We start from the raw sequence: 26841 nt of genomic DNA, 5'->3' as shown, positions 1-26841 counted from the left end.
GAGGAAAAAAAGTCAGCTTACAAAGGATGGACCACCACCGTTCTAAAAATCTAGTAATAATAATAATAATAATAATAATAATAATAATAATAATAATAATAATAATAATAATAATAATAATAATAATAATAATAATAATAATAATAATAATAGCTTTATTTCTATAGCGCTCATATCCTGAGCTCAAGGCTCTTTACAATGTAATAAACCTTAACTAAATAAAAAAATAAATAAATAAAAATGATTAACATATCTCGAGCATAAAATAAATTACATCAAAATCTATTTAAAATTCACACGGAAGAGGAAAAGAAAACAAAATTTCACAAGTTAACTATTTCGCCTATTTTTTAAAATAAATATATGAAGTATGCACGGCAATTTCGCTGGACTTCTGTGTAAGATACTTTCTTATCTTTGATAAGTTCCTGAGTTGGTAAAACTATGATCTGCAAATGTCCGAGACGTGGGCGTCAAATAGTATGTTGTCATAAAATACTACTCCCATACTCCTGGCTTTGTCGGTGGTTATCAGCCTCTCATTGCCCATACTGAAGGAGCTGAAGAGTGGACGACTGTACGGAACTTCGAGTAGATGAGTATTATTTCAGTCTTTTCATGATTGAGTTCAGCTCGTTTACGTCTATCCAACGGCATACATCAGCCACATCTACAAGATCGCAATCTTTGAACGATACTTAGAGCTGAGTATCATCAGCATAGAAATAATAGTCGAGTCCATGACTTCGTATTATCTCAGCAAGTGGTGCAGTGTACAACAGGTACAATATGGGACCTAGAACGGAGCCCCACGGAACACCCGGCCACAGTCAGATCCCTAACCGACAATTCTGTATCATTGATTTCAACAAATTGAGATCGGTCCAACAGATATGAATGAAACCACTGCAAAACAGTTCCCATGATGCTAAACGAGTTCTCCAAACGCGAGAGTAGCAAAGAATGATTCATTGTGTCAAATGCCGCTGACAAGTCTAGTAACAATAGGTACACATTCTCCCCCCTGTCCAGTGACGGTAAGATGTCATTTGTGATCGTAAACACTTCTCTATCAGTTTTGAAAGAAACTCCAAATAGGACACCGGGCGGAAGTTAAGATATTGCTCACAGTCAGCATTCAGTTTGTTCAGTGGCGGCTGGAACGAAGCGATCTTAAGATCCTTTGACATAGATCCAGGGACAGATCGACAGCGACAGATTGATTACCGTTTTGAAAACCGGGATAACAGCCGAGTCTCAAGTTTGCATTATGGTTGCAAGGCTTGGTAATGGAACCTCTGATCAGTTGCAAGACATCCTCATCACTGATCAAATCAAACTCACTAAGCCGTGACAGGCAGGCCGGTTCAGCCAGACCAGGGGAGTCAACAAATCCACTTTTCCTAAGTACAAGCCCCTCACTAATCCTTTCTATCTCGGCAGTGAAAAATTCTGCAAAAGCATTAGCAAGTTGTTGATCATTGTCCGCGGAAGGATAATGCTTCTCAGTTTGCCTTTGCAGTAGCTTATCCATAGATCAAAAGAGGAGCCTGGTGTCATGGGCGTCCCCTGGATAGCCGAGGAATAGAATTCCCTGGCTTTGTATAGCATTGTATTCACAACACTATACTGCTCTAAGCAGCTCAACCTCTCCGACACAAGACGGCTAGAGCGCCACCTGCGCTTTAATCTGCCCTGCTTCCTCTTTATACCAGGGGGTGTTTGGACGAACGACTATGGACCGAGATTTCACCGGAGCCACTATGTCCGTGATATCGCGCAAGACTTAAGGCCCGTTTACACGTTAAAAGAGACGGAGCGGCTCGGTTAGAAACAAGTACCGGTTCCAGACGAAATCTCCCGTTTACACGTACAAATTCTGTAATGTACCTAACAGGAAAAGGCACGGTACTTGAGAGCCCCTTGGAACGGGTACTAGACCGTTTACACGTTGTTTTCTTCGAGACCGGTAACGATAGAGCCCGCAATAATTAAACAAAACTGCTTCGATTAGTTGTTCATAGTACACATACAGTGCACTGTGCGTATCTCCGACTATCATGGATTAAAAAGCACTTTTCTGGTTTCTTCTGAAGAAGAGAACACGAAATTCACGTTTGACAGCGCGAGTGATTCTTCAAAGAAATGCTTCAGAGAGAATGCCAAATTAGGAGTAAAACAAGGCTTACGGTTCTCCTATTAACAACCCTTGTATCGCACTTCACAGTCGCACCGAGCTTGTGGAAAAGTCCAAGAACAAGCGCTTGGTTTGATCTTGCATACAGCAATTACTCTGACGATCAATGGCATGCTAAACAACTGACGTGGAGTACTACGGGCTCAGAAAAAACGTAACAGAACGGTACCGAAAAAAGTCGAGCGTTTACACGTTGAAAAGAAAACAAAAATGTGGGTACGGAACAGTTTTTTATCGGTTCCGTTCCGAAAGGGGTCCATAGCCGCCTATGGACCTTTTTAGGAACGGAACGGATAAGACTGGAACGGGTCAAGTACCGTTTACACGTCAAATTTTGTCGGAGCCGTTCGTCTTTTTATCCGAGCCGTTCCAATTTTTTCGGTCGTGTAAACGGCCCTTAAATCATACCTGTCAACCAAGAACTCCAGGGGAAGATCAGTGACATCTACTAGCAGGCCTGACGAAATTATCATCTTATTAAAAGCCTAATTCTATTACAGCTGGCATTGAGGGAGGGAAAAAAAACTCGAATCTGTCAACAAACGCATGCAATTAAGTTTTGGCGGAAAATCGACACATCAGGCGGGCGGCACCTGTTTCCCGCGTTCGTACCCATGCCACGAACCTTCATTGGTCATCGGAAAACGAAATGAAATTATGACCAGTACAAAGCTAAAAGATGTTTCTAAAGCTTTTGTTAAATTGATAATGCAGAATAGCTTGGTGGCCGAGTTATTAATGTGATCACGTAAGACGGTGATATTTGGAGAGACAAGCCAAATACCGAAAGCGGTTTACATGCGGTTACTAACAACCTGTTTACAACGAAGTGGGGTTTGAATCCGTCGCTAGTTTCATGCCAAGGCAACGGACACGCACACATGATGGTATCTCGAGTGATGAATTACTTAATCCCATAAAGAATTTCTATCTCCTACTGTCTGTGTTAAAGATAATTAAGAAACATCTCGTAAACACTTGAGGAAAGCACGAAGAATACGAGCACTGTTACACTTGGCAATTGTTTTCTTCAATTTACAACCAAATGTTGGCGAGAACATTACGTTGCAAATTGAAAAAACTTGTTACACGCTGCAACGTATGTCGCGACGTTGCGAAGGGTAGAAAAGTAGTCTTGTAATTCGCAACGCAATTTTTCGTTGTTGCGAGGAGCAACTCAGTTGCTGCGTTGTAAGTTGCAGGATAAAATGTAACAGCACACAACACACATATATACAACGGAACACTGCGCAGTTTCACTGTACTTTATTTTCTATGGTTAACAAATTTAACTAGTTTTACTTTGACATCAGAGCTTCCTTTTTTAGAAGGCTTGGACCCTTCACGGTAACTTAACATATATACTCAGAAAATTGCTTGGCAACAAATATGAAATTACAAATAAATAACACAATAGCGTGATTTCCATACAAAATTAAGAAATGTAAAATGATAATCTACATTTCTTATAAAAACACATACTGGTAAAACCTATTTATGTGAAACATAAATCGCATAATAATCTAAACTGGTCTACAAAATTTGGAAAATGCAAAACATAAAATTCAGGAACTTTCTGAATTTTATTTCAGTAGAAAAAGATGCTCGCGTTTAAGTAAATAGTCTTGTGACATTTAATTTTCTAATTTAATTATAATTTTAGTATCAAATTTTTTATGAATCTAATTCTATCGTATTTAATGGTATCTAAATTTAGTTAAAATGTTCGTTGCTTATTTCCTAAATGTAATAAAATCCACTGTATGTTTATCCATTTAGCTAACCTGTTAAATGATTTGCTTTCATTGGTAAAAAAAAATACTATTTAATTGGTATTGGTAAATTCTCAACCTTCAAAACAGCGTACATGGCGTTATGCTGATAAAACAACTGCACGTTTATCCATTTAGCTAACCTGTTAAATAATTTGCTTAAATTAGTAAAAACAAAAATTCTATTTGATTGGTATTGGTAAATTCTCAACCTTCAAAACAGCGTACATGGCGTTATGCTGATGAAACTCAGATCACCATGCAGAGTTTAACGTTCTTCCTTCCAAGCTGGGCAGCTAGATTTTGCAAACGCCGAATTCGCAGGCAACTAGGATTACCAGCATTGAACACCCGATACAGATGGAAAGCCTTCTGCTTTTCCAACGCAAATTGCAGCTCTGGAACTGAAATTTCAAAGATTTCCTTCTGGTCAGAAGAAGTCGTCTTGACCTCAACGTACGTGATCACCGTCGTCTTGGAATGCACTTCTTCTTGCAAACCAGCGGGACGTTGCCGAATCTCCAAATCGTAGGGGTGAGTTGTATTGCCTTTTTCATTCATCCAGATAATTTCTACTTCCATACCAGGAGGAGGAAATTTTGCTTGGTTGAGAAGAAATTCGAACACACACTGCTCTCCCCACCGACCGATGTCTTCTCTATTACTGTTGTCGTCTGGCGGCATCTGATTTAAGATTTTCATATCACCGTGAACCAGAAGATCCTCAAAGTCGATATCTTGTGTTCCACCGTCAAACCAAAGGTAGGCGTGCGAGGGAGGAATTTGCCTTGCTTGATATCCATGGTCAGTTACCATAGCAACGTCTCCAAGAGCAGATATTTGTGAAGGCTGTGGATTTATATGTGCCGTATTTCGTACAGTGGTTTCGTTTTCATGGGGACTGTAATCTTTCAGTAACTCTTCTTCTATAACTCCTTCAACTGCTGTAGAATTTGGATCCTTTTGGTCGTTAGTTTGATCAACCATTTTCTCTGCTGGTGGCCTCGGCAAAACTACAGGTTGTAGTGGGTGCTGATGTTGCTGGTGGGCGACTTCAACCTTTTCATCGCTTTCCCTCGCTCTAACTTCATGCTCCTTCGGTCTCTCTACGTCGGCATCGCGCTGAGTTAGTCGTCCTTGGCGTTGCTCTTCCTCTTGCTGGGATTTCTTCATTGAGTCGGGCGGCGCCGGGGGTGGCCACATTTTAAGCGTATTATCATCGCTGGGTTCTCCTTCACGTTTGCGAGTCTTGTCAAATTGAGCTGCGGACTTTGGTGGCCAGGAGTGAAGTCCTTCGTCTCCAGCCCTGTATGACAACGGCATGTCGGTGTTATGAGTTGACGTCACTTCCAAAGGAGCTTCCTCTTCAACTTCAACGACATCAGGCTCTTCGGGAGGTGGCACGCACCAAAGTTCCTCCGCGTCAGGTAATGGCTCTAGACCTTGGATCTCTTCCAAAAAGAACTCAAGATCACTTCCATTGTAACCTCGTATGGCAACCAAGAAGTTGTGTAGCTCTGAAGAACCCTGCTTCTTCTCTCCTAGCATCAGTTTAACAACTTCGGCATTCAAAACATCGGCGCTATCCAGACAGTTCTGCACCACGTACAGAGAGAAGGTGGAACCCACAGTTTCGACACCCGACTTTTCTTCAATTGGGATGCGAATATCGGGGTGTGTACTTAACGAATACACTGTTTCCAAACTTCCCACGGAAGCAAACTGCATCTTAAGTAGCTTCTGTGCAAATCCCTGATCACTCAGTTCATCATACACTGCTGGGTTTTTGGAACGCAGGAACCGCTGAACGGGTGGCATCAGCTGATGAAACCACTTCTGAATAGGGACACATTGGTACTGCACTACACCTCTGGCAATGAATTCTTTTGTTATGCATTCACTCAAAGCTTTCACTTCACAGATCTTCAGAAAGAGCGAAACATTTTGTTTCATTTCTTCTCTTCCGCGCTCTGGTTTCCGTTGGACGCTTGTTGAACGTTGCCTCTGTTGTTGAAATAAATCACCAAGATCAAGAAAATATACGCCTTTCTTCTTCTCTATTCTACCTTCTCCTTCTGGAAAATCCTTCTCCTTCACATTCTGGAAAATCTTGACCAGAGACTTCTCGTCAGCTAGAAGTGGCTTATCGGAAAGTGACACCCATTTGCCGAAGGAAGGGAAAATGCTCTTCTCTTCTCCTTCCAGAGATTGCTTTAAAAAGGCAGCCATGTTTGGATTGATTTCGTCTTCGACACGTATACTGTCGTTGTGGTCACATGCGATACACTTTTTTCCTAAAACAGAAAATATTTTCAACATATCGCCCAACGACGAGGGAGTGGGAAAACCAGAAACCTCAGCAACAGTTGATGCCATCTCAATGTACTCATTTATATTTGGCGTTTCGTGCACCTTCAGTTGATCAACGAAGAAAGCGGCAAGGCTTTGTTGTCCTGGGGTCCTCGAGTAACCATGGTAATACCCCTGTAGTAGGTGTCTGGTGGTTATTTTGCCATGATCCTTCAACAGCCTTGAAGCCACATCAGTTGGGTCTCGCCAGCACACATCCTTTACCATGTAAAACGAGCCTGGTAATGGGTGTGCCATGTGAATTTGCTTGGAGGAGGAAGACTCCGGATAGCGACGAGGGACAAATATCAGCGCATTGTTGCGAAACGCTTCGCTTATTTTCCTCCTTTCGTCTTCACTATGGGACATTCGTTCAAAAAGGAAAGAGTAGACTTTACTCATGTGTGCCAATGATGTGGTGAACTCCTTTGATTGACGTCCTTCCACGCAATTCCCTGACTGAGTATTCGACCACTTCTGCATCTCGCTGATCATGCCATCGACGCTTAGTGATTCACGGATGCGCAAAGTGCTAATAAACGCACTGTTCTTTAAATCTGCAGCAGTATACTTCACATGATCTTCAAGCAGCCCGTAAACGAAATCACTCCGTATGAAAAGTTCTCGTGGAATGAAAAGGTTTGTCCCTACACCAGTTGACAGCCATGGCTTGGAAACAAGATTCAGGTAAAATGACGACCTAGCGTCCCCGAGAATATGGCCATTGGTGTCTTTCACATGCACTGACCCATCCGCGTACTGCGAGTACTCATTATCCCACCGTTCATCGATGCACTGCGCCAATACTTTGGACTCGTCACATACAACCTGATGGGTGACATCTGATGCAGCCATCTTGCCCAGGTATTCTTCAAATTCTTCGCAGGACCAGTCATCTATGACATACAAACCATCTGGAGTTGTTTGCCAAATGCGTTCATAGGAAGCCCAAGGAGACTGAGCCTAAGTGGTAAAAAAATAGTTCAGTAAAAAGTGCATAATTTTAGAACGTCCAAAAATCACATCAAATGGTTTACATACTACTTTGAGAGGGAATTATTTGTTTACTTGCACACTCTCCACGAGCCAAATAAATCACATTTTCTACACGGTATGTGTCACATACACACGAACATTTTCGCATATTTTGTAATAAAATCAGTTATAAGTTGAGTCACTTGAGTCACTATCTCTTGTACTTTAATCACTGTAACTTTGAAATCATTTGTATCCATTGTAATTTATTAATCATTGAAACTTATATACTAAATAAACTTAAGAAAGCACTGCATCACAATGATTGACTAAGAATCTAGTGCAGCTTTCGGCAGCTTTATAGCCTGTGGATAAAATACTAAACTTATTACTCAAATGAAAGCTAGCATTTTTTTTCATGCGGTTTCGTCGTGACGTACATTTCTTAATTTCGCAAGTCGAAATGTTTGAATTTTTTTAATACCACTTTTTTTACAATACTATTTATAAGGCTAAAAAGTTAAAAAGATATTAATCAAGTCGAAAACGTTTGGTTTTTTATATCTTTGTAACTTTTTAGCCACATAAATAGTATAAATCTCAAGCGAATATTATGGACCACACTTTTTTTTTCTTTTTGACTCTCTGAGATGCAAAACTCACCATGTTGCTGCGATGAAGTTTCACTTGCTTCCTTTTGATGGCAAGAAAATTCTGTACTCCCAGGTCAGTAAGGAAAGTTTCCCAGTCCGCGGTACGAGCTTTTGATCCAGTACACGAGTCCAAGTACGATTCGTCAACAAGGGTCCATGAAATACCTTAATTAAAGGAAGAAAACAAAACGTTAGAGAGCACCGTGTCTATTAAAGACAAAGCGGCTTTCAACGAAAGCTGAAGGAGAACAAATCTATACCACCGTTCCTTAAGCTTTTTTTTATAATTTATACACTTGATACACCATTTAAGAATAGTAAGTAATTGCAAGCTATGACCGCTTACAAGGCTATGAAATCTAGTTGTAAAGCCGGCTTCGTAAACAAATGTATAATTTCTTTTATAACATAGCGCGCGTGCATCCTAGTCTAATTCCTATTGGCGTCATCATGGTACATTTCTCAACGTACGCACGGCCGTGCGTCCATTCGATGACGTATGCAAGTCAGATGGGGTAAGCATGCGCGCGCTATGTTATAAAAAACTTTTTACAGAGAGACAACACCATAAAAATGTATATTTATAAGAGCTTGCCGAAGTTAAATGAAACGTTTAGATTAAACCGATGTGAGAAACCACTTTCACCTTTTTGTTTTTGTACAGAGAATGTTGTAATTAATCACTCAGGAACAAAACCTGTTTTCCAGGAATCATTTACTTTATTTTCACTATGTTATAAAAGAATTAGTTCATGCTTTTAGCTGTGCGTATATCGAGTTATGGATGCACTTGGATAGTTTGGAAAGCACTCAAGAAGCTAGAGTTGCTCTCGGCTACGCCTCGAGCAACTCTTACACTTCTCTCGTGCTCTCCAAACTTCCCGCGTGCATCCATAACTCGATATACGCACGCTAAGCATGAACCAATTCTTAAACATCCATACATCCTTTAACCAAGCAAATGTAAACGAGGTATTTGTTAGCTTATTTGTTTTCAAATAAATAATAAGTAAGGGTTAACGGATACAAGACTGTACGATAAACCAACAGTGAACAACACCAACAAAAACAGCGAAATTAAAAGGAACAGCAACAGCTGAAAGAAAATGGCATGATTCCTTAAGAGACGAACTGGTAAATGAACAAGGAAGTTAAAATGCAAGGCTCATGGTATGAATAACACACAACCGGAGAGTTAGAAATAAAAGGCTTACTGGACAGTTGACGGGCAAGGTCGATAGCATTTCCATATTTGGGTGTAAAATGAATCGGGGTTTCTACTGGGTTCAAAGCACCCTTGTTGGTCAATATCTGTACGCAGGATCTTAGTTCGTCCATATCGCACACGGCAGGATCATTTAGACGCTGCTTAAGGATGTACACCACGTAGCTTCTAAGTACTTCACTTGACTTGTTCTGTAAATCACAACATCCATGTGTATTAGTAAGAGTTATAGAGCAAGCAATCGGAACAACCAAATAGCACCATCGCCACGACCAAGACCAACGGGACAATGTAACAACAACAACATGAGCAGCAGCAGCAAGAACGACATCAGTAACATTCGCGACGGGTTGATGCCACGTTTCGTATGCTTACTGCTACCGATCAGTTGGTATTCAACATGCACAGCGGACCTGAAAATGACAAAATCTGACCGTAAAGGGCACTAGCAGAGGCGCTTAAAGATCAACCAATTGGAAACACAAAGTTTGCTATCGAGCACCTTGGCAGAATGTAGAGCTCAATCTATGAATAAACTCTCTGTTCGTCACTTCTGGAAATCATGATGCCGAAATATAGACTACCACTGAGAAGTTGTTCAACATTGGTCAACGTATTCATAACGCAAAGTCCTTAGGTAATTTTCTCTCGGAGACATCATGTTTCTCCAACTTAGAATCTTTGTTCAAAAATGGTAGTGTCCAAAGAAGCTCGAAAAACTGTTGCGGCGGAAAATATAGTTCTACTGAGAACATGGCTTACGCATTAAGTACCTTCCACTTGTCAAATTTCAAAGTGGGAATAATGTGACTGTTGATAAGATCTCTGGCGCTCCAGCTTTTGACTCCCAAGCGTCTTAACAGCTGTTCCACTTGAGAGCGGCCGATGTCATCGAGGGAAGAGAACAGAGCTGGGTGCACAGTGGACAGATCTCTTTCCAGCACATTGAAACACGTCTCCTCGTGAGATTTTGCAGCTAAAACGTTAAGAAATAACTAGTTTACACATGCGAAGATCATTGACGCAGACTGTCGAAGTTGCTAAAATGAAGCCCCAAGCTCCCTAACAGCATTCAAGGGATGCCAACGACTTAACTTAGCATTTCGAAAACACATCATAAAATGCACAATGGATGAGTATCTAAGTAAACTGTAAATGCTTGTAAAATGTTTTGTGACTTACTCGAAGAACTTTTCGTTTTCTTTGGTACAGGTCCCTCGGAGCTCTTCTTCATTGATAACGGCATGAAAACAGAATCTACAGAATCTCCTTTCAAGTTCACAAACGTTCCATCGGTCAGAGGAATCACGCTTAGCGAACCAATCGAATCCAGAATGTCCTGACTGCTGTTCCGCTCTTGCTCAAGGCATCTGTACATACCCTGCAACCACCGAGCCAGCCATCTTATCTTACCAACATCCGGTCTGCGGTCACCGCCATCAGACGCAGCCGCTGGGGTGGTCTCCACAGTGAACTTCTTGACTTCTGCTTTTGCGATCTCTAACAAGTGTTTGCTTGATAGAGTCTCAATTCCGAGTCGAGACCTCAGAGTTGGGTTTAGCGCTGGTGTTATGTCAGGATGGAGGTAACGCAAACCCAAGTGCTCCTCGAGTAAGGTGGGAGTGATGAGTTTTTGTGTTGAGGGGTCTTGGCAGAAAATCGCCTTGCAAGGAAGAACCCAGTCGTAGCTGTTTGTATCTTGTTTGGCCACTGGAATACAAGGCTTGCCTTGAAGCAGTGTCAAAATGTGCCGTGCAACAGGTGTAAAGAAATCCAGGATTTCCTCCTCAAGGGGGACAAATTGAAAGTAAGAAGCCAAGAAGGACAGGCCTGAAAAGGATGGGTGTTCCTAAAAGGGGGAAAAAAAGTTATTTCTGAATATGTGTAAAATAACCGATCAGTTTGCTGAAAACTGCCATGGGATTTTTTTTGCATAGTTGTAAAGTACTTTGAGCAGATAACCAATTAGATCCTGCGAGTGCAGACGCCTTTTCCGGCTTTTGCCTCACCTAATAATAATAATAATCTTTATTTGTGCTTTTTTCAATGTACATGGTAAGTAAGTAAGTAAGTAAAATCTTAATTTTGACACGATGAGTATTTAAGCTATGAAGCTTGTGGGGTCGTGTAAATAATATAAAAAATACATAAACAATAACTGTAATAAAATTGTAAAGTAAAATAAGACTTATGCCTTCTTATATGTATAAACATAACATTGAAATTTACTATTTACAATAAACAAGTATTCAATAATTGATGGTATTGTATAACTACTAAAATCATAGACCTAAAAACTCCTTTCAAGGGGGATCTATCTTCTACAGAATAAATTAGAAAAGTCCATGTCTCTGACCAAAGTAAGTTTGCTAATCATCCCGGAGAAACTTGGTTGGTCCTTACAATCTTGTAGAGATTATATATAGAATTAAATTAATTATTAGTTAAAATAATGTGCAGGCAAGGAAGCTAAATGAACTATTTGGTTATCTTCAGCTCGATGTTTGCAGTTGAGTACCCTAATGCCTCCCTGCCTGCGTTGAGTACCCTAATGCCCTTATGTTTACTGGGTTTTGAACTGCAAACATCGAACGGAAGGCTAGTAAAATTTCGTGATATTTGATGATACTCGGCTAGTACAAGAAATGCACACTATGAGAGGTATCAAGTCTTGATCGTCTGAGTGTACGGCACAATACTACCTTGCTTTTCTATAAGGTTCATTACATCGAGTAAACTCTGTAAGTTTTAGTTTTGGCGATTAGTTTTGGAGGGTTACGTTTTCGACATCTTTAAAACTGCGCAACAAAAACGCAAATAAAGCGCAACCGTTATAATAAATTAACTAACTGCCGCAAATTGGAACAAAAAACAATGTAAGGGAATAGAAAGTCAAAAGTAATTGTTCGTGTATTTGAACTTTTCACTTTTGGTTTGAACAAGTAAACATTTTGCACAAAAAGGAAAAACATTTGGCTCATTTGCGTCCCCAGTTAGCGCCCTGTCTTCAAGGGGTGCTACACCCTCTTGACACAATAATAAATTTTATCTAACTACTATCCTATCCGTGCAAAGATTCTGGTAAGTGACGTAACAAACATGCGCAGTACGTCATTCAGCTTCGCCAGCAGGGTGTCGACATCCTTTAATTGACGCGTGATGAAAAATGAACAACAAAATGTTTATGGGCTGTAAATAGAGTTGTGATGGTCACAAAAACACCTTCAGTGAGGCAAGTACAAATCACTGGAATAAATATTTAGAAATAGACTAGCCTGTTCCAGGCTCCTAGAGAGACGCGAGAAGGAGACGGCGAGGGGACGAGTTCACCCTCGTTTTCGTCCCCTCGCCCTCTCCTTCGCGCGTCTCTCTAGGAGCCTGGAACAGGCTAGAAAATAGACAAGAAATGATGTAACAACAAACCATAAAGACAGACAGAGCGTCAACGAAGAGTTGAGGAATCTCTTCTCTGAGCCACTGGTTCCATGACTTGTCGCTATCTACATCCTCTCTTGATGAAGGAACCTCAAAGTCACCTTGAATAATGAATCGAAACCCATAACTTCTAAGTGGAAGATAGGCGAACACATTTTGCTGAGGTAAGTTCTGTAGAGAGAGAATCAACTTAATGGTAAGAAATATGTTGTGGTTGAAATATTGTAGTTTAAAATTTCTCAAATCAGTTAAATTTTTAGTTTCCTTTGTGCGGTATTCATCACCATCTCATCAACCACCCCCCCCCCCCCCCCAAAAAAAAAAAAAATTGAACCACAGCAAATCAAGACACTCTCTTTGCGAACAGATTCAAACTCTCAATTTATGACCACTCGCCCACATTCACGAAAAAAAATCAGGAGTAATTTATCCATCGGATAAGACGACACGTCAGCTGAGCTCGATCTCCGCACCCAAGTTTCTTGAGGAATTTTAACTTCACAGCTGAGACGTTGTGCTCCACTTGCCAGTAAAAGTAGGTTAGCTCTCATAGCCTCTTAAAGTTGTCGAATTAAAACAGACAGAACGTGTAAACTCACCTGATGCCTACTTCCTAAACTCCTATCTTGGTTTAAGTCACTGATCAACGGGAAAGCTAAAGCCAACTCCGTCATTGCTACATCTTCTTTTATCTAAAGAAACAACGAGAAATCGTCTTAAGCAGTCGAATGTTTGAAAAACAATTACAGCATTGCAAAAAACAAACAAAGCAAAACAATTCATCAACAAGTGGCATGTCTTACATTTGACGCATCCAACTCTTTTTTGATCACCAGCCAGCGGTCAGTACCATTAGTGTGACAAACCTCCATGATATTATCTCCCAAGTCTTTTCTGATCATATCACGCTGAATATTGTTTACCTAAGGAAACAATGTGAAGATAACGAGCATTGCAGCTAGCAATCTGTTCCTGCGCAGATAAACAGACAAACAAACAAAAATACGGTGCTTTGAAGTGCAAAAAAATTATGCAAGAAATGTTTGAGCAAAGGTGATTGCTTTTTACTGTTTTCTGGTTCCGGATTTACTCCGAAAGGCGTTACTTTGCAACTCAACATTAATTTATCGGACATTTTGCCACACGGCATCATTGAGATAAATGCTCCACGAAAACGAACCTATGTGGCTTGTTTGCTTTAGCAGGAAATGATGGAATCGTTTGGCAGAGGGTTCGTTATCTGAGCCCGGAAAATGTCCATGTAAACTGTATCCCAGTTCTCAGTGTATTGAGGGTCTATTGAGACAATGATGATGGACGGACCCTTCCTGGTGTAACACCGCTTTCAAGGCTACATCCAGATATATTGCAACCTGTCAATGACCAACTGCGATAAGTTTCTTTGTACTTTTGTTGCCAAGTTAGCATCTAAAGCACGTAACATATGGTCTGGTTATTATCGTTGCTTAGAAAGAGCCTCACCGTGTCATGTATACTGATAGCTCTTAGGCGATGAAGGAACAGCAGCAGCGATGGATGGACATCACGAAACCTGGCGGCTAGTGAAGTCTTTTCCAACCCTTGGTGTTCTTCTTTTAATGGCAAGACAATGCGGGTCGACCATCTAAATTCAAGAAAACAACATAAATGTATGTTACATGGAGTGCTCGGTTCTGTAAATTAAAGTGTTATGTTAACAAATTCCCAAATCCCATGCAAACAGTATGAAGCAAGCCCAAAGCAAATGTACACCAACTTTTACCATGCATCTGTTGTGGAGGTGCTGAAACACGCCAACCATGAATTCTAATTACCGAGATTACCGTGCCCTTGCGAATCCGCCTTAAAACCAATGTTCTTCCATACTGCACCAAACTTTCCTTATATTAATTATAACCAATGCGGGCTCAAGGTCTCTGAGTAAAACCTTTCGCTTCAAAAATACTTTATGACCTCAATGTCTATCCCCCTCCCCCCCCCCCCCCCAAAAAAAAAAACAACAACAACAACAACAACAACAAGAAAAAGAAAAACAATACACAAAACAAAGAAAAACGAAATCAGCTTACATGTACCTGTCATATTCACTACCAGGGTCCATTTCCTTTTGGGGGTTGTCCTCTTCCATGCCTTCAAGTCCATCTTCCAATCCTCGTTCCTCTTCACACCTTTCCTCAATCCACTGTGGCAGTATGTATCCAATAGGACCACTTTTAGCATCAAAACGAATGTGATAACCATTGGAATGGACTTCAGGACAATCACTAACTCGGAATACTGATTTGAAACCAATACCTTTTTGGCCTGAAATAGGTTTAAGAACTTGTTTTAATTGTTAAATCGTTTGCCTTTTAGTATCATTTTTATTCTTCTTGTTTTAAGTCCTAGTATTAGTAAAAAAGCAAAGTAAAAGATCAACTTAGTTGACCTTTAGTCCTCTAGAGCATTCAGTCAATGCTATTCTTCCGGATTGAACTTCATAGGGGTGTAACAAGCAAACTTGGGGTTAAGTACAACGATTTGCCTTTCAGTACATTTTGTGACTTCATCATCTTGCTTATCAATTCTTCCATCTGCAATTCAATATCTGATATTTGATACATTTTTACTTTCAGTTATTCACCTTCTAAGGGTATTTTACGAACTCACAATATGACCAGCTCCAAGTTGGCTTGATCTCTTACTGAGTAGAGCACTGAACCGGTATCGCATAGAACGTGGGTTCGAACCCCATCCAAGCCTGAAATTTTCCAGGCTTTCTTCGCGTAACTTTGTGTAGATAAGAGGGATGGTCTTCTTCCGTTTAACAGTTTTTTTTTTTTTCATCCTTAGTTAACTACGGCTTTTCCTATTGAGCCAAATGTTGTTGGGATTTGTGAAAATTACAATACTTGGGAGGACTACGAGCAACTTTTGTAACAACAAACCAATGTATCCATAACGGTGTGCCCCTTTAGTACTTCTGCCAACGTCACACAATGCTCGGATATTCTTCTCCATGAATCCAACTTCGTTATTTAGCACCACGATCTTGTCTCTCTCAAGGACAAAAACAAGGGACGGGAATCCTGCACCAGAGTCCTCCACGGGATAGGAGTTATCATCCGCATTCTGCACGAGCTCCAGCACAAAGTGGGTGTCCCTCGAGTACAGCTCAGTAGACAAGCGGTGTAAGCCACGTCCTTCTCGCTCCCGTTGTCGCTGGACAAGTTTAGATTCTTCCTCTCCAAGCTCAAGTCCGATTCCAAAATCTTCTCGGCGAATCTGCTCGATCACTGCTCTGCACTCTTCTTGTTGTTCAGACGAAGGCGTCAACGGTGTGAGTTGTGCCTCCCGATCGCTGTTAGAGTCTGAAGTAAATGCTGGAAAAATCGGAATAGTCTGATTTTAGTTCTAGAGCAAACTGATTTAGATTAGTTAATCCTTGTACTGGAAGATACAGTGTTAGTGAGAAAGACCAACACGAATGGAGAAGTAAATCACCGACCTTCTACCAAGCAGAAGAAAGAACAAATGAACGAACGAACGAATCAACAAACTAAAGACACGGACACAAGGTGAAAAAACTACTTCAGGACTGTGTGTGGTTGCTAAGAATGAAATAGTCAATTAATGAGTGATACAGGTGATGAGTCCTCATGTATACCTTCTTCTTCACCATCACCCTCATCATCTTCTTTAACGCTTTCCTCACTCAGTGAGATTGCCATGTCGTCTTCCAGTGTGGTTACATTTTCCTGAAACGGTGGACATATTAAAGAAATAAGTGTTGTGAGGGACCAGTGCCGTTTAATCTCCTTGTTTGACACTCCCTTCCTTCACCATCCCCCCTTCACCTACAGCTGCTGCATTTTTACGCATGAGGGGAACTCATTTTTGCCCTTGTTTAGTGACCTTGTTATGCTGGAGGTACAGCTTAGCAGTTAGCATTCTCGTTAAATCGCTGAATTGAATTTGATCTTGATTACTACTGACCTCTGATTTTTCAATCTGTTTGTTGGAAAATGGCACGGGCCTGACTACAGCAATAGGTCTCTTTTGCAATTCATTTTGATCCACTCCAAGTTTCAACCCCAAATCTTCCTGCTGGCGGCTTAACACCCGACTCTTATAATCTTCAATCCACTGACTTATTCCAAGAGAGAACCCCAGCTGATGAAGCCGGCTGCGCTGAAACTGGGTCGAGCAGCTTGATAACAGAAGCGAGGGGGCCTCGGTCGATCCAACAAGCTTCTTTAGCGGCTCAAAGAAAACCTGCCGAGAAAGTAGATTAACACAGGATATGGAGTTGAATGCTTTGTGTTTGCTTATTTTGCAGTTACATTTCCTTGTCAAGCGATCGAAAAATTCTGAATTAGTAGGAAACGAAGAAGTCGTCAGCACTGTTTTTCCCACCGAGTCACGATTTTGTTCTGCTCATCTACCACCAACAAATTATGGAACTTTGTTAGAAGCAATGAAAAACTTCTCTTTCCCTAGTCTCTCATCAACGTTACTCACTTGAAAATGGTGCTGTGGACGTTAGTAATACAATTACTAACCTCCACAACACTATTATCTGAGAAAAACACCTATTAACTCTTTTGGGGAAAAGCCCAGATTTTTTTCTTCTCCTAGGTACTGAGTGACACATGCCCTTTTAATTTTACGCTGACAATATGATTTTATATGAAAATCTTGACCCCCTCCCTTAATAATAAGTTTCTTGGCCTAAAGATTCAAGTACAAGTATATAACACTTCCAGCCAGCCATACCTTTGTTCCGACAGCTTGTGCCAGTTTGCGCGGCATGCGAACCAAACACTCAAGAATAAAATGGGAACGGTGGTCACAACCATCCTGGGCTGCCATGGATGCTAAGGAAGACTGCACGTGATTGGCCAACAGGGCTACAGGAGTGTTAGCAACACTACCATTCAACATCACCATGGAAACCAGATGACCAGCGGCGCCAACAACATCACCGCGACATGCGCACTCTTTGAAGATTTCAGGAGATGTCTTGGTAGTGACCCGTAAGAGAACTCCCGGTGAAGTTTCCATTACAACCAAAGAGCCGTGGGTTCCAGGAGATGATTTTCCAGCATTAATGAGTATTCCCTCGTTTTCTAAAAACGATTTTAAGTCACCGAGTCGGGACACGTCACCTCCAAACACTTCATCCCAGTGAGTCCAGCGGGTCACATCCTCAAGAAGCGGAGTACTTTGTATTGCAGCTATTGCATCTTCTTTGCTCATGTAACCAAGAACACCACCACTGTGCGCTTCTACTGTACCGTTTCCTGAATCTTTTGTATTAGGTTCGAGGCGCACAAGGGCGGCTTCATAGACTACAGAAGGTGTGTTTAATCTCGCCATTTTCTTCTTGTGGTCTTCTGCTTTTTTCAAGAGGTTTGTACAGGAACCATATCCGAGATCTGTTACTTTCTTGATGCCATAGTACACGCAAAGATTCTGTTCAATGATCTCCTTAATAAAAAGAACAATGACATGATTAAAACTTTGACATTCAACAGTGGCTCTAGGCTAAATGGACGAGAAAAATTAGCACATAAAGTCAAGACGAGATGTCCATAAATGTTTGGCGCTCTAAAACGGCTGGTCGTTGTTTTGTAATCCAAGCGGAAAAGTAGTTAAAAACTTAGCTGTTATATTCTCTAAAGTAAACTAACTGAAACATCAGAATAATACCTTAAGGCAACAACCGTTAAGTCATCATTTTCTGTCAGCACTTTCTTCCCATATATGTTCGTTGACAAATCTTACCCCAGGAGTATTCGAGATTTTATTTTTAAAATAGCAATAATAAAACAACTACTTTATACATTAAGTGGCGTTTCCCCCCGTATGAGTCTCACATAGCTCAGTTACAGAACGTCCGAGAGTTTGGAGTTCAACTGGGGTGAGCTAGGATTTTTTGTTTGTTTGTTTGTTTGTTTCGAACAACCGCTAACTCGCTATTAGGCTGTTTATCATTTGGCCGCCAGTTCACAAAGTTTGCATTCTGGCAATTAAAACGTGGTGATTTACGGTATTTTAATCAGTAAAATTGACTTACAGCGGAGCTCTGTGTTCCACACTGCGATATAAAATCCAGTACGCTATTCAAAGAGACCTGATGGCCAATCTTTCTTCCTGTTCCCCTTGACTGTGACATGGCCAGTCCACCAACTTGCTCAATAGTGACGAGAAGTTCTTTATGTCGCGGAGACGTCAAGAATCTCAAAAAGGAACCGTAACCGAATTCTTCAAAATGGTTAAAATCCGGAAATTTGCTCATGACATTTTCTTCGATGGTTGCTAGTCGCTCAAGATCGATATTATCTGCGTTTGCCAGCCATGCTTTCACTTCTTCAACAATTATACCTGCATGTAGAGGAAGAGAAATAATACTCAGTTAAAGAAAACCAAAACAGATAATACCTCTTGTTTGAAAGGACTGTTTATAATTTTTGAAAAGAACTTTTAAACATTGATGCAACAGCCCTGTTAGGTTACAAAATAATAATAGAAGGGGATTCTCTGTCTGCTAAACGTAGAAGTGGTGGCCGGTTGGATTACCGAAAAAGTTGATGCCCACCTACTTAACAAAACGTAAAACTGTGGTATTACACGGTTTTGTGCTGCAAAAAAGGCTTCAGAATGTATGAACGAAAGCAGCTACAAGGATCGTAAAATCCTTCGTTCTTATAGTCGTTCGTTTCAATGTCTTATTATCTGTTTGAGATAGGCTATTAACATTCCAGGGAACAACTACTTTTGTCTGAGAATTAAACCAAAAAACTGGTTGACTTACAAATTACCAATTCCATCGTGTGAAAGAAAACAAACCTTCACTGGGTATGACCGGCCGTGTTTCTGTTTCCCGGATGTCTTTCATGTTGCTAGCGACTTGTTTCTCAACTTCATCTTTAACCAATTGGTCCAGCGCATCTCCAATAAGGCGTTTGCAACTCATGTAAAGGGCCAGTTGAAAAAAACGCCTACCACGAACATCCTCGATCACAGAAGTAAAAAAGGTTGTAATCGCTTTCTGTCGCTTGCCTTCAAACAACTCCAGGCAGCAATTAAATATCTCTTTTATTGCATCCACAGGAGAGGCATCCAGGACTTTCATTACACAGCTCCTCAGATCACCGAGTTCTTGTCCCAAAAGATCTTTCTTTATTTTTCGGAGATGTCTTTGAACTTCTTCATCCATGTCATTCGAGACTTGTTCTCTGGCAGCTTTCCATCGCTCACTTTCAGACTTTTTGGCTTTTTTGATTACCTAACAAGCACGTAAAAGACATGTAAGTTTTCGTATTTCTAATAAACAACAACGTAAAATTACAAGATATAAAATACAAGATCTATAATTATAATACGAGATTCTCCTCAACTGGTAACACTACCACATTAAATATTCGAGACTAAACCAACAATTTAAATCTTTTTCTCGACTTGGGGCTAAAATATGGAACAGTATTCCCTTAGAACTTCGAAAATTACCCACGCACAGCTTTAAGAGGAAAATACAAGACCCGTTATTCCATATTTTAATAAAAAAAGTATGAGTGTGTTGGCATTCCTACTCTTATCTCTGAGTTTTCAAGACTGAAAGTTACAACATGATTGTAATTAAATCAATCTATTTAGAGTATAGCAATTTATATTTCTTTCCTTCGTATGTTCACTTATTTTCTTTTCTTTCTTTTTTCAATGATTGTATGGCTCACTGACAAATTGTATATAGATTTCTGTAAACTGTAATTAATTCTTGTAAATTGGTCTTCTCACTACCCGCCTAGATTAGCTCTAGCTACTTGCGGTTAGTGTTGTCTTTGAATTTTGTTGGCATTTTTAAATAAACTTGAACTTGAACTTTCCTCGTCAACACATTGGCCGTTTTTATATTAGAGGACGCATTATCCGTCTGGACGAACTTGGGAAAACATTTGTTGTTCGTCTGGTTGTGCGCCTCTAGTATAAAGACAGGCACAAGACGTATTATGTGTCTAGACGAACTATCTTCCGTTGGCCTCTTGAACGAGACGTAACTAAGATCAGCTTCATAAAGGATAGGAAGATAGAAATGAAGAAAACGTATTTAACAAACCGAAATTGCCAATCCAACACTTTGAATGCGGACCCCCAGCTCATACGGTGTTTCGCAATCGTACTCTTCACAAAGATACTCCAGGAATTTCTGCAAGTCCACTTTCGTGCGCCACAAGTCCTCTTTAGTCATGTACTTCTCCAAATGCTTTAGAATCTGAATGGTGGTTATACGAGGTAGGGAGGGGAGGCTCGAGGGAGCTTTGAACATGTCATAAACCACGGGCTGCTGTATCAGGGAACCCAGCTTCAGGTCTTCAAAGTCTTGTTTGGATTGCAAATCTGCCAGGCTCTGGCCAAGTTCATACAGAGTAGCGATGCTGTTGCACATGACGTAAGCGTGCACAAACAAGCTCACCTGCACGAAACGATTGAGTTAGAATAAGAAAGTTAGAGTTCCTAATATTAGCTTGTCTTTGGCTAATGTCACAGCGGTCGGTTGAGTGACGGCTAGCATGAGAATTTCATGTCTACTTCTTGTCGGCTGGCACGCTTCAAGTTTCCAGTCGAGGTTTTTTTTAATTTTCTTGTGCGATACTTCAGTTACCTTTCCGGAACAGAACAATTCGAAAATTTGGCCGTCCAATTTCCCACGAAATTCTTTATCATCGAGCTCTTGCCCTCAAATTAAAATTCCAAGGGTCTAGTACTCTTTATATTAATTTTTATCCCTTTTCAGGTTGCTCAATGCTTTGCCAAAAATTGCGTCTGGTTTAACTTAGGGTGCGCTCGATTGACCCTATTCCGGAATAGGAATGTATACCATGATAACAAAAAATCCCTCGCAAGAGGTTTATGGAGTTACTTAAGTACAAAATAGCTCTTAAATTCTCGTGTATCTGTGAAATTTTGCAGAAACGTTTCCCCAAATTTACTTTAAAAGAGTAATCTAACAGCTATTCCGCTTATTCTTATTCCGTAATACAGTCAATCGAACGAAAGATACTCCAAGTATGTTCATTGTGTCAAAATATTTAGACAACAAATGACAAAAGTCCTAAGTTGGAAACAAGTTATATTTCATAGAAGTTATAATCTGCATAGAAGGTAGATCTTATAATAAATAGTGTGTCACTAACAATTAAAAAGCGAAACAAAAAGTATACCCATGTGGAAAGGTATATTGTATTTTTTAACCTTTTTAATAAAATTATTTAATCTTTATAGGACTTTTCTGAAAACCACGTTAAGCGACCGGAAGCTTCCTAATAAGTTTTCTGTTGGATTTTGTCATGAGTATACTTTTTCTTTCGCTTCTAATTGTTATTAACGCGCTATTTAAGACCCACCTTGGATTCTTTCCATGATTATTAGTTTACCTATGCCATTTATACTTGCAAACGATTCCAGGATGACAAAACGCTGCCTCTTACGTTTCCGCTAAATGTTCATCTTAGATAATTATAACCAAAAACCTCGCACATTAGTCATTAACTTTACACTGGAATAAAAATGTTGCGCAGTTACTTACTTTATTCTGCAACAAAGTGAGCTCGTGCAGAGCAGGAATATCTTTATCTCTTTTAAATCCCAATGCATTGAGGCTCGACCTTCCAAATTGCTTACAGACTTTCGCTTTAACCTTCTCAAGAGAAACAAATTCCCCCTCTTCCGACATAGAGGTGATGATCTCTTCTGCTGCTCGATTAACTTCAAGTAGGGTGACTTGTTTGGAAGGCTTAGTTTTCACCGTACTCATTATTTGCTGGGCGTTGTTAAACGACTTTTCAAAAGGACCAGGTGTGCCAATTTCTCGAACACGGGCAGCTTTAAGCTCTGGAGAAGATTGGACTGGTGTTCTTTTCACTGGACTAGGTGTTTCTTGCACATCTTTCAGTAACTTTTCGTAACCAATAGGTGAACAAAGAAGACCTTCACTTGCAAGCTTTTGTTCTTGTTCTTGTTGATGCATAATTTCCTGTAAAGAAGGTCTACCTTGTGCAAGTTGGCCTGCTCCTGTTATTTGTCGACCAATACCTGAAAAGCAAATAATGGCTGCCACATTAACTCTCTGATTACAAGTAAAGTCATTTTGTCACTTTGCTACAAGGGAGGGGAGGGGGGGGAGAGTGCAGCCCCTCATCTTGGCTTTTTTTTTCTCGGTTACAATATTTCATCCTCATTTTATGAGCAACAGCTAGGCATTTGAGTCCTCTACATGATGAGGTGATCAGGTGTTGATGATGACGTCATGTGACATTCATCATATTGGATCAAGTGTTTCACGCCTTTTGACCGCACGGATGTTGGGACAAGAGCAAAAGAACAGACGAGTGGGAGGAAAGAGGAGTGAGTGAGTGAGTGAGTGAGTGAGTGAGTGAGTGAGGGGGAAAGGAGGACAACCATATATCCTCCCCCCTTCCTCCAGTTTTTTTCTCTCTCGTCCCAATAACTTTCACTGAAACGCTGAAACACTTCCTAAACAGGATACATGTATATGAGATCCACTGTCTGGGATTTTTTGAACTCGAGAAAATCACTTTGATTGAACAAAATGTATCAAAAATGAATTACCAAAATTGGTTAGAAAAATAAACATACCAAAGAACTTAACAAATAGTCAATTTTCGATGCACAATCTCAACATTTTGGTTGACATAACTGTCTAAACATGGTTGCCAGGGCAATATGTCCTATGAAAATTGTCATGTCGAAATATGCCCATGGAAAAATTGGAGAGCTACTGAGAGTCTTGGCCTCCCAGAATGAAAGCCACTAACTAATAGATGTTTACGAAAAAGAGGAGAGTTTACAGAATTATCTGGCATTGGTTCTATCAGCAGCCTGCAAGTTTGCATGCAGCCATTAATATTTGATGTGACATTTCTGTCATAAACAAAAACTATTGTTATTTGTGCTTTGCTGAGTAGACTGCAAGCATTTGAGAATTTTCAAGAACATAACAGAAGTGCAGAAAATACTTCTTGTGGGTTCTTGTATAATTACTGTACAATAATTCAACAGTGCACTCGGTGTGCACATCATGTAAAAATATTGCAGTGTCTGACAGCTATACATGCAGAGGGTCCAGAAGGGGTAAAATGGGAACTGGGATTGGCCTGTTTTTGCCCTGGGAAAATGGGATTTAAGTCACTGGGAGTGGGATTTGGTCACTGAGAATGGGAAAAAAATGTCAAAAATGGGAATGGGACAAATATTTTGTATTCATGACCAGTCCAAACATCACCTATTTCCTGGGATTGAGAAAAGTCAAAAAAGTGTTCAAACACCTTGTTCGTGCAATTTTTTGCGTGTTTAACCAGCGTCCGCACGTTATATTTTCCCCTGATCAATTTACGGTCAACAATATTTGTGTACAGCGGTGTGTGCAGAGCGAAAGGTCTACACAGCATGCATATTTCTCAAATAGAAGAAAGATCCTCGCAGTTAGTACGCAACTTAAGCAGTTACTTTCATTAATGCATATTTCTATAATACAAACAACATGGCGGGAGCAACGGCGCGAGCAGAATTGTCCTGCAAGACTTGCACTGTTGTCGTGGAAGTTAAGTACTTTTCTACTCAAAATGTTGTTATACACAGCGAGAACTGTAAACTGGAATTACCATTGGATTGTTCAACAACCCAGATCTAGACGGAGAATAATATTCGTAGAAAGTGTGGCATTGAGGAATAGATTAGACTAAGAGGATTTGCAGATTTTGCTTTTGAAGTGTTTTACATTGTAGAAGAGTGACAGGCCTGCACGACTTGCTAGCCCGTGTTTTAGCCTTTTTTTATCATTTGGCTCGCACGAGTATATCTTTGATTGACCGCCCTCTTTTGTAACATATGAGGGGCAGGTCTTTGTAGATTTCTTTGAGCAATGGTTGTTGCTCTATTAAATGCCAGGCTTTCATGAGGATTTGTTTTAATTTTGGCACTGCTGGGTGTTATTGGGTAACGAAAGGCAAAATTTGTTTGTTGAACTCCTTTGGTTTTTGAAGGACGGCCAGTTTCTGTTTTCAAATTGCACTTCTGTGAGGGTCCCTTGAACAAGGTTCTTGGGATAACCTCTCTCCCGTAGACGCAATTTAAGATTAAGAATTATTTTGTTCTTCAAACATTTTTTGAGAAGAGTTTGTTCTGAGAAGTCTCAGAGCCTCGCTTTTGATGAAGCCTTTTTTTACCTCTGGTGGGTGGCACGAAGAGAAGTGCGTATATTAAAATGTTTCAGTAGATTTGAAGTGCATACACACATCAAGAACTGAATTGCTTCTGAATCTTTTGCCTTTATAAACGTTTGTATTCAGAAATGTTGCTTCTGTTTCTGAAATTTCAGCCGTAAATTTAATTGTGGGCACCTGGTGTTTGTTTGCTTGCTCGATGAACTGCTTTATCTCCTCTCTGTTTTAAGTCCAGCAGAAAATTTCTGTCATCTATATATCATTTTCAAATGAGTGGTTTTAATGCACTTTGATTTAAAATCTCCATTGCAACCACAGCCATGAAGATATTGGCAAAGGCGACTGCTATTTTTGTACCCATGGCTGTACCATGGGTTTGTAGGCAATGCTTTCCATAGAACTGGAATGAATTTTCTTGGTGAGTTAAACTTAGTGTTGGGTCATATTTAGAAGCCGTAATTTTGTGGATGCGAAGAGAAAAGAGCTGGTGTGTATAACACTGGGATTTTCTCTGAATTCTTCTAGTGGGATATGGGATTTGAACACTGGGAGGTGGGATTTGAAAAAAAAATGGGCTGGGAAATGGGAGTGGTACTCCCCCTTTAGGACCCTCTATGCAGTAATAGGAATTTTGTCACTGCTCTAAAATTATGTATAATCTTCTGACAATGGATAGTTCAAGAAAATATAACTATACCCCTACACACCACAAATTCAGAAGGCTCATATGTAGAAATTAACCAAATTTAATCAAAATAATGTGAGCCATGCAGTTAGTGATAAAATAAAATGTACACTAGGATTAATTTATATTTACTTTTGAACAAAGAAAATACTAATTTAACTTTTACCTATTTTAAAAGCAAATTTCAACCAGTTTACTTTCATACAGCTGACATTTTACACTTATAGTACCTGTTGTTTGTAATGGAGGTGGAGGTGACAGCGGTAGAAGATTTGAAACAACACGACAAGCAGCAGAAGGTGACAGAGGCTGTTTCTGAGGGCTGCCAACACTTGCAGCATTCTCTTTAGTTCCTTCATAATTATCTGCTGCCGGTTTAATGTTCTTAACCTTTGCAGAATTCAATAAGCTTTCCTGAACTAGCACAGGAACATCTTGGTCTCCTAGTGCTGCAGGAGAGGTGAAATCACCAGCATTTACTTCTTTTGCACCTGTTCCACTGGCCTTTTTGGACCGCCTTTGTGCTTTCAACATCACACGATCACTAATCTTTTTGTGCGAGGAAACCAAAGAATTGCCGTCCTTGGAAGTTTTGGTATCCACCGGCACCAATGTTTCCAAATTTGAACCTGGGACAACAGGCAATGTTTTGTCAACAGGTGATGCCATCGACGGACTTGATGGTAGCTGGGGACCTGCATTAACCTGCTGAGACCTCGAATCCAATATTCCAGCACGGTTTCCTGTTGAACCCAATTTCTTGTTCACTTGCTTATTTCTTGATTCATCCGTCACTTTCAAGACAATGGTGAAACCATTTTCATTTTCTTCCAGAGTGACCACATCATCCAATTCGGTCATCACGTCTTTGAGCTTCTTTGATTTCAGACTGCCATACTGTCGCTCAAAATCCTTCCGATAAACGTCCTTGTACTCTTTTTTAAAACGGCTAAGATCCATACGATGTCCATCGCAAGACTGTAGCAACTCGCCGACCTGCTTCTTCAGAGCGGCTAGTTCAGCGGCTGAGAGTGATTTTAAGATGGAGCTACTTGCCATTATTTAAGGAAATCTATTATAAAATTGAACGAATTTCCATGACTCCACAACAACAATCCCGCCGGCAAACCCTTACAAAACGAGTTTGTCTAAAATTTGGCTTTTGACAACGCCAGTGTGCTTACATGCCCAGTGAGCGAGTGTCCGATAGCACTAAATAACGGTGCAAAATCTAAATATTCCGAACAAATTTATCAACATTAACATAACCTATTTCCTTGTTTAGTTCATGAACCAATGAAAATACTTCATTGTTTGTTCTAGAAT

At 40.3% G+C, this 26841-nt stretch overlaps 1 protein-coding gene and 1 pseudogene across 1 annotated transcript; both read right to left on the bottom strand.

Moving 5' to 3' along the window:
• Positions 1 to 1147: 1147 nt before the first annotated feature.
• LOC146483879 (uncharacterized) lies at positions 1148 to 3556 on the bottom strand (annotated as a pseudogene).
• LOC146483878 (uncharacterized) lies at positions 3449 to 26841 on the bottom strand. The gene is made up of 19 exons (XM_085105178.1): positions 25746 to 26841; positions 22175 to 22680; positions 20705 to 21061; positions 19438 to 19876; positions 18665 to 18972; positions 17362 to 18075; positions 16582 to 16860; positions 16253 to 16343; positions 15534 to 15968; positions 14682 to 14910; positions 14089 to 14230; positions 13410 to 13529; positions 13206 to 13298; positions 12595 to 12777; positions 10354 to 11020; positions 9945 to 10147; positions 9161 to 9362; positions 7957 to 8111; positions 3449 to 7281 (listed from the first exon to the last, which is right to left on the bottom strand). The coding sequence occupies exons 1-19, from the start codon at positions 26572 to 26574 to the stop codon at positions 4219 to 4221; spliced, it is 9015 nt and encodes a 3004-aa protein (XP_084961304.1). The 5' UTR covers positions 26575 to 26841; the 3' UTR covers positions 3449 to 4218.

Source organism: Pavona decussata, unplaced genomic scaffold (genome assembly GCF_977016875.1).
Source record: "Pavona decussata unplaced genomic scaffold, jaPavDecu1.1 SCAFFOLD_37, whole genome shotgun sequence".
In the NCBI taxonomy this organism is placed as follows: Eukaryota; Metazoa; Cnidaria; class Anthozoa; order Scleractinia; family Agariciidae; genus Pavona; species Pavona decussata.
Note: the sequence above shows the minus strand (reverse complement) of the source record. Positions and strands in the feature narration are given on the sequence as shown.

What these genes read in the sequence shown, in the direction of transcription:
- LOC146483878 (XM_085105178.1), bottom strand. Translation starts at nt 26,574, where the DNA reads ATGGCAAGTAGCTCCATCTTAAAATCACTCTCAGCCGCTGAACTAGCC. An exon ending in AACAGATTGAAAAATCAGAG is followed by an intron (nt 16,344 to 16,581) that starts GTCAGTAGTAAT and finishes CCACCGTTTCAG; the next exon opens with GAAAATGTAACCACACTGGA. An exon ending in CTATCAGTATACATGACACG is followed by an intron (nt 13,530 to 14,088) that starts GTGAGGCTCTTT and finishes TTGTTTCCTTAG; the next exon opens with GTAAACAATATTCAGCGTGA.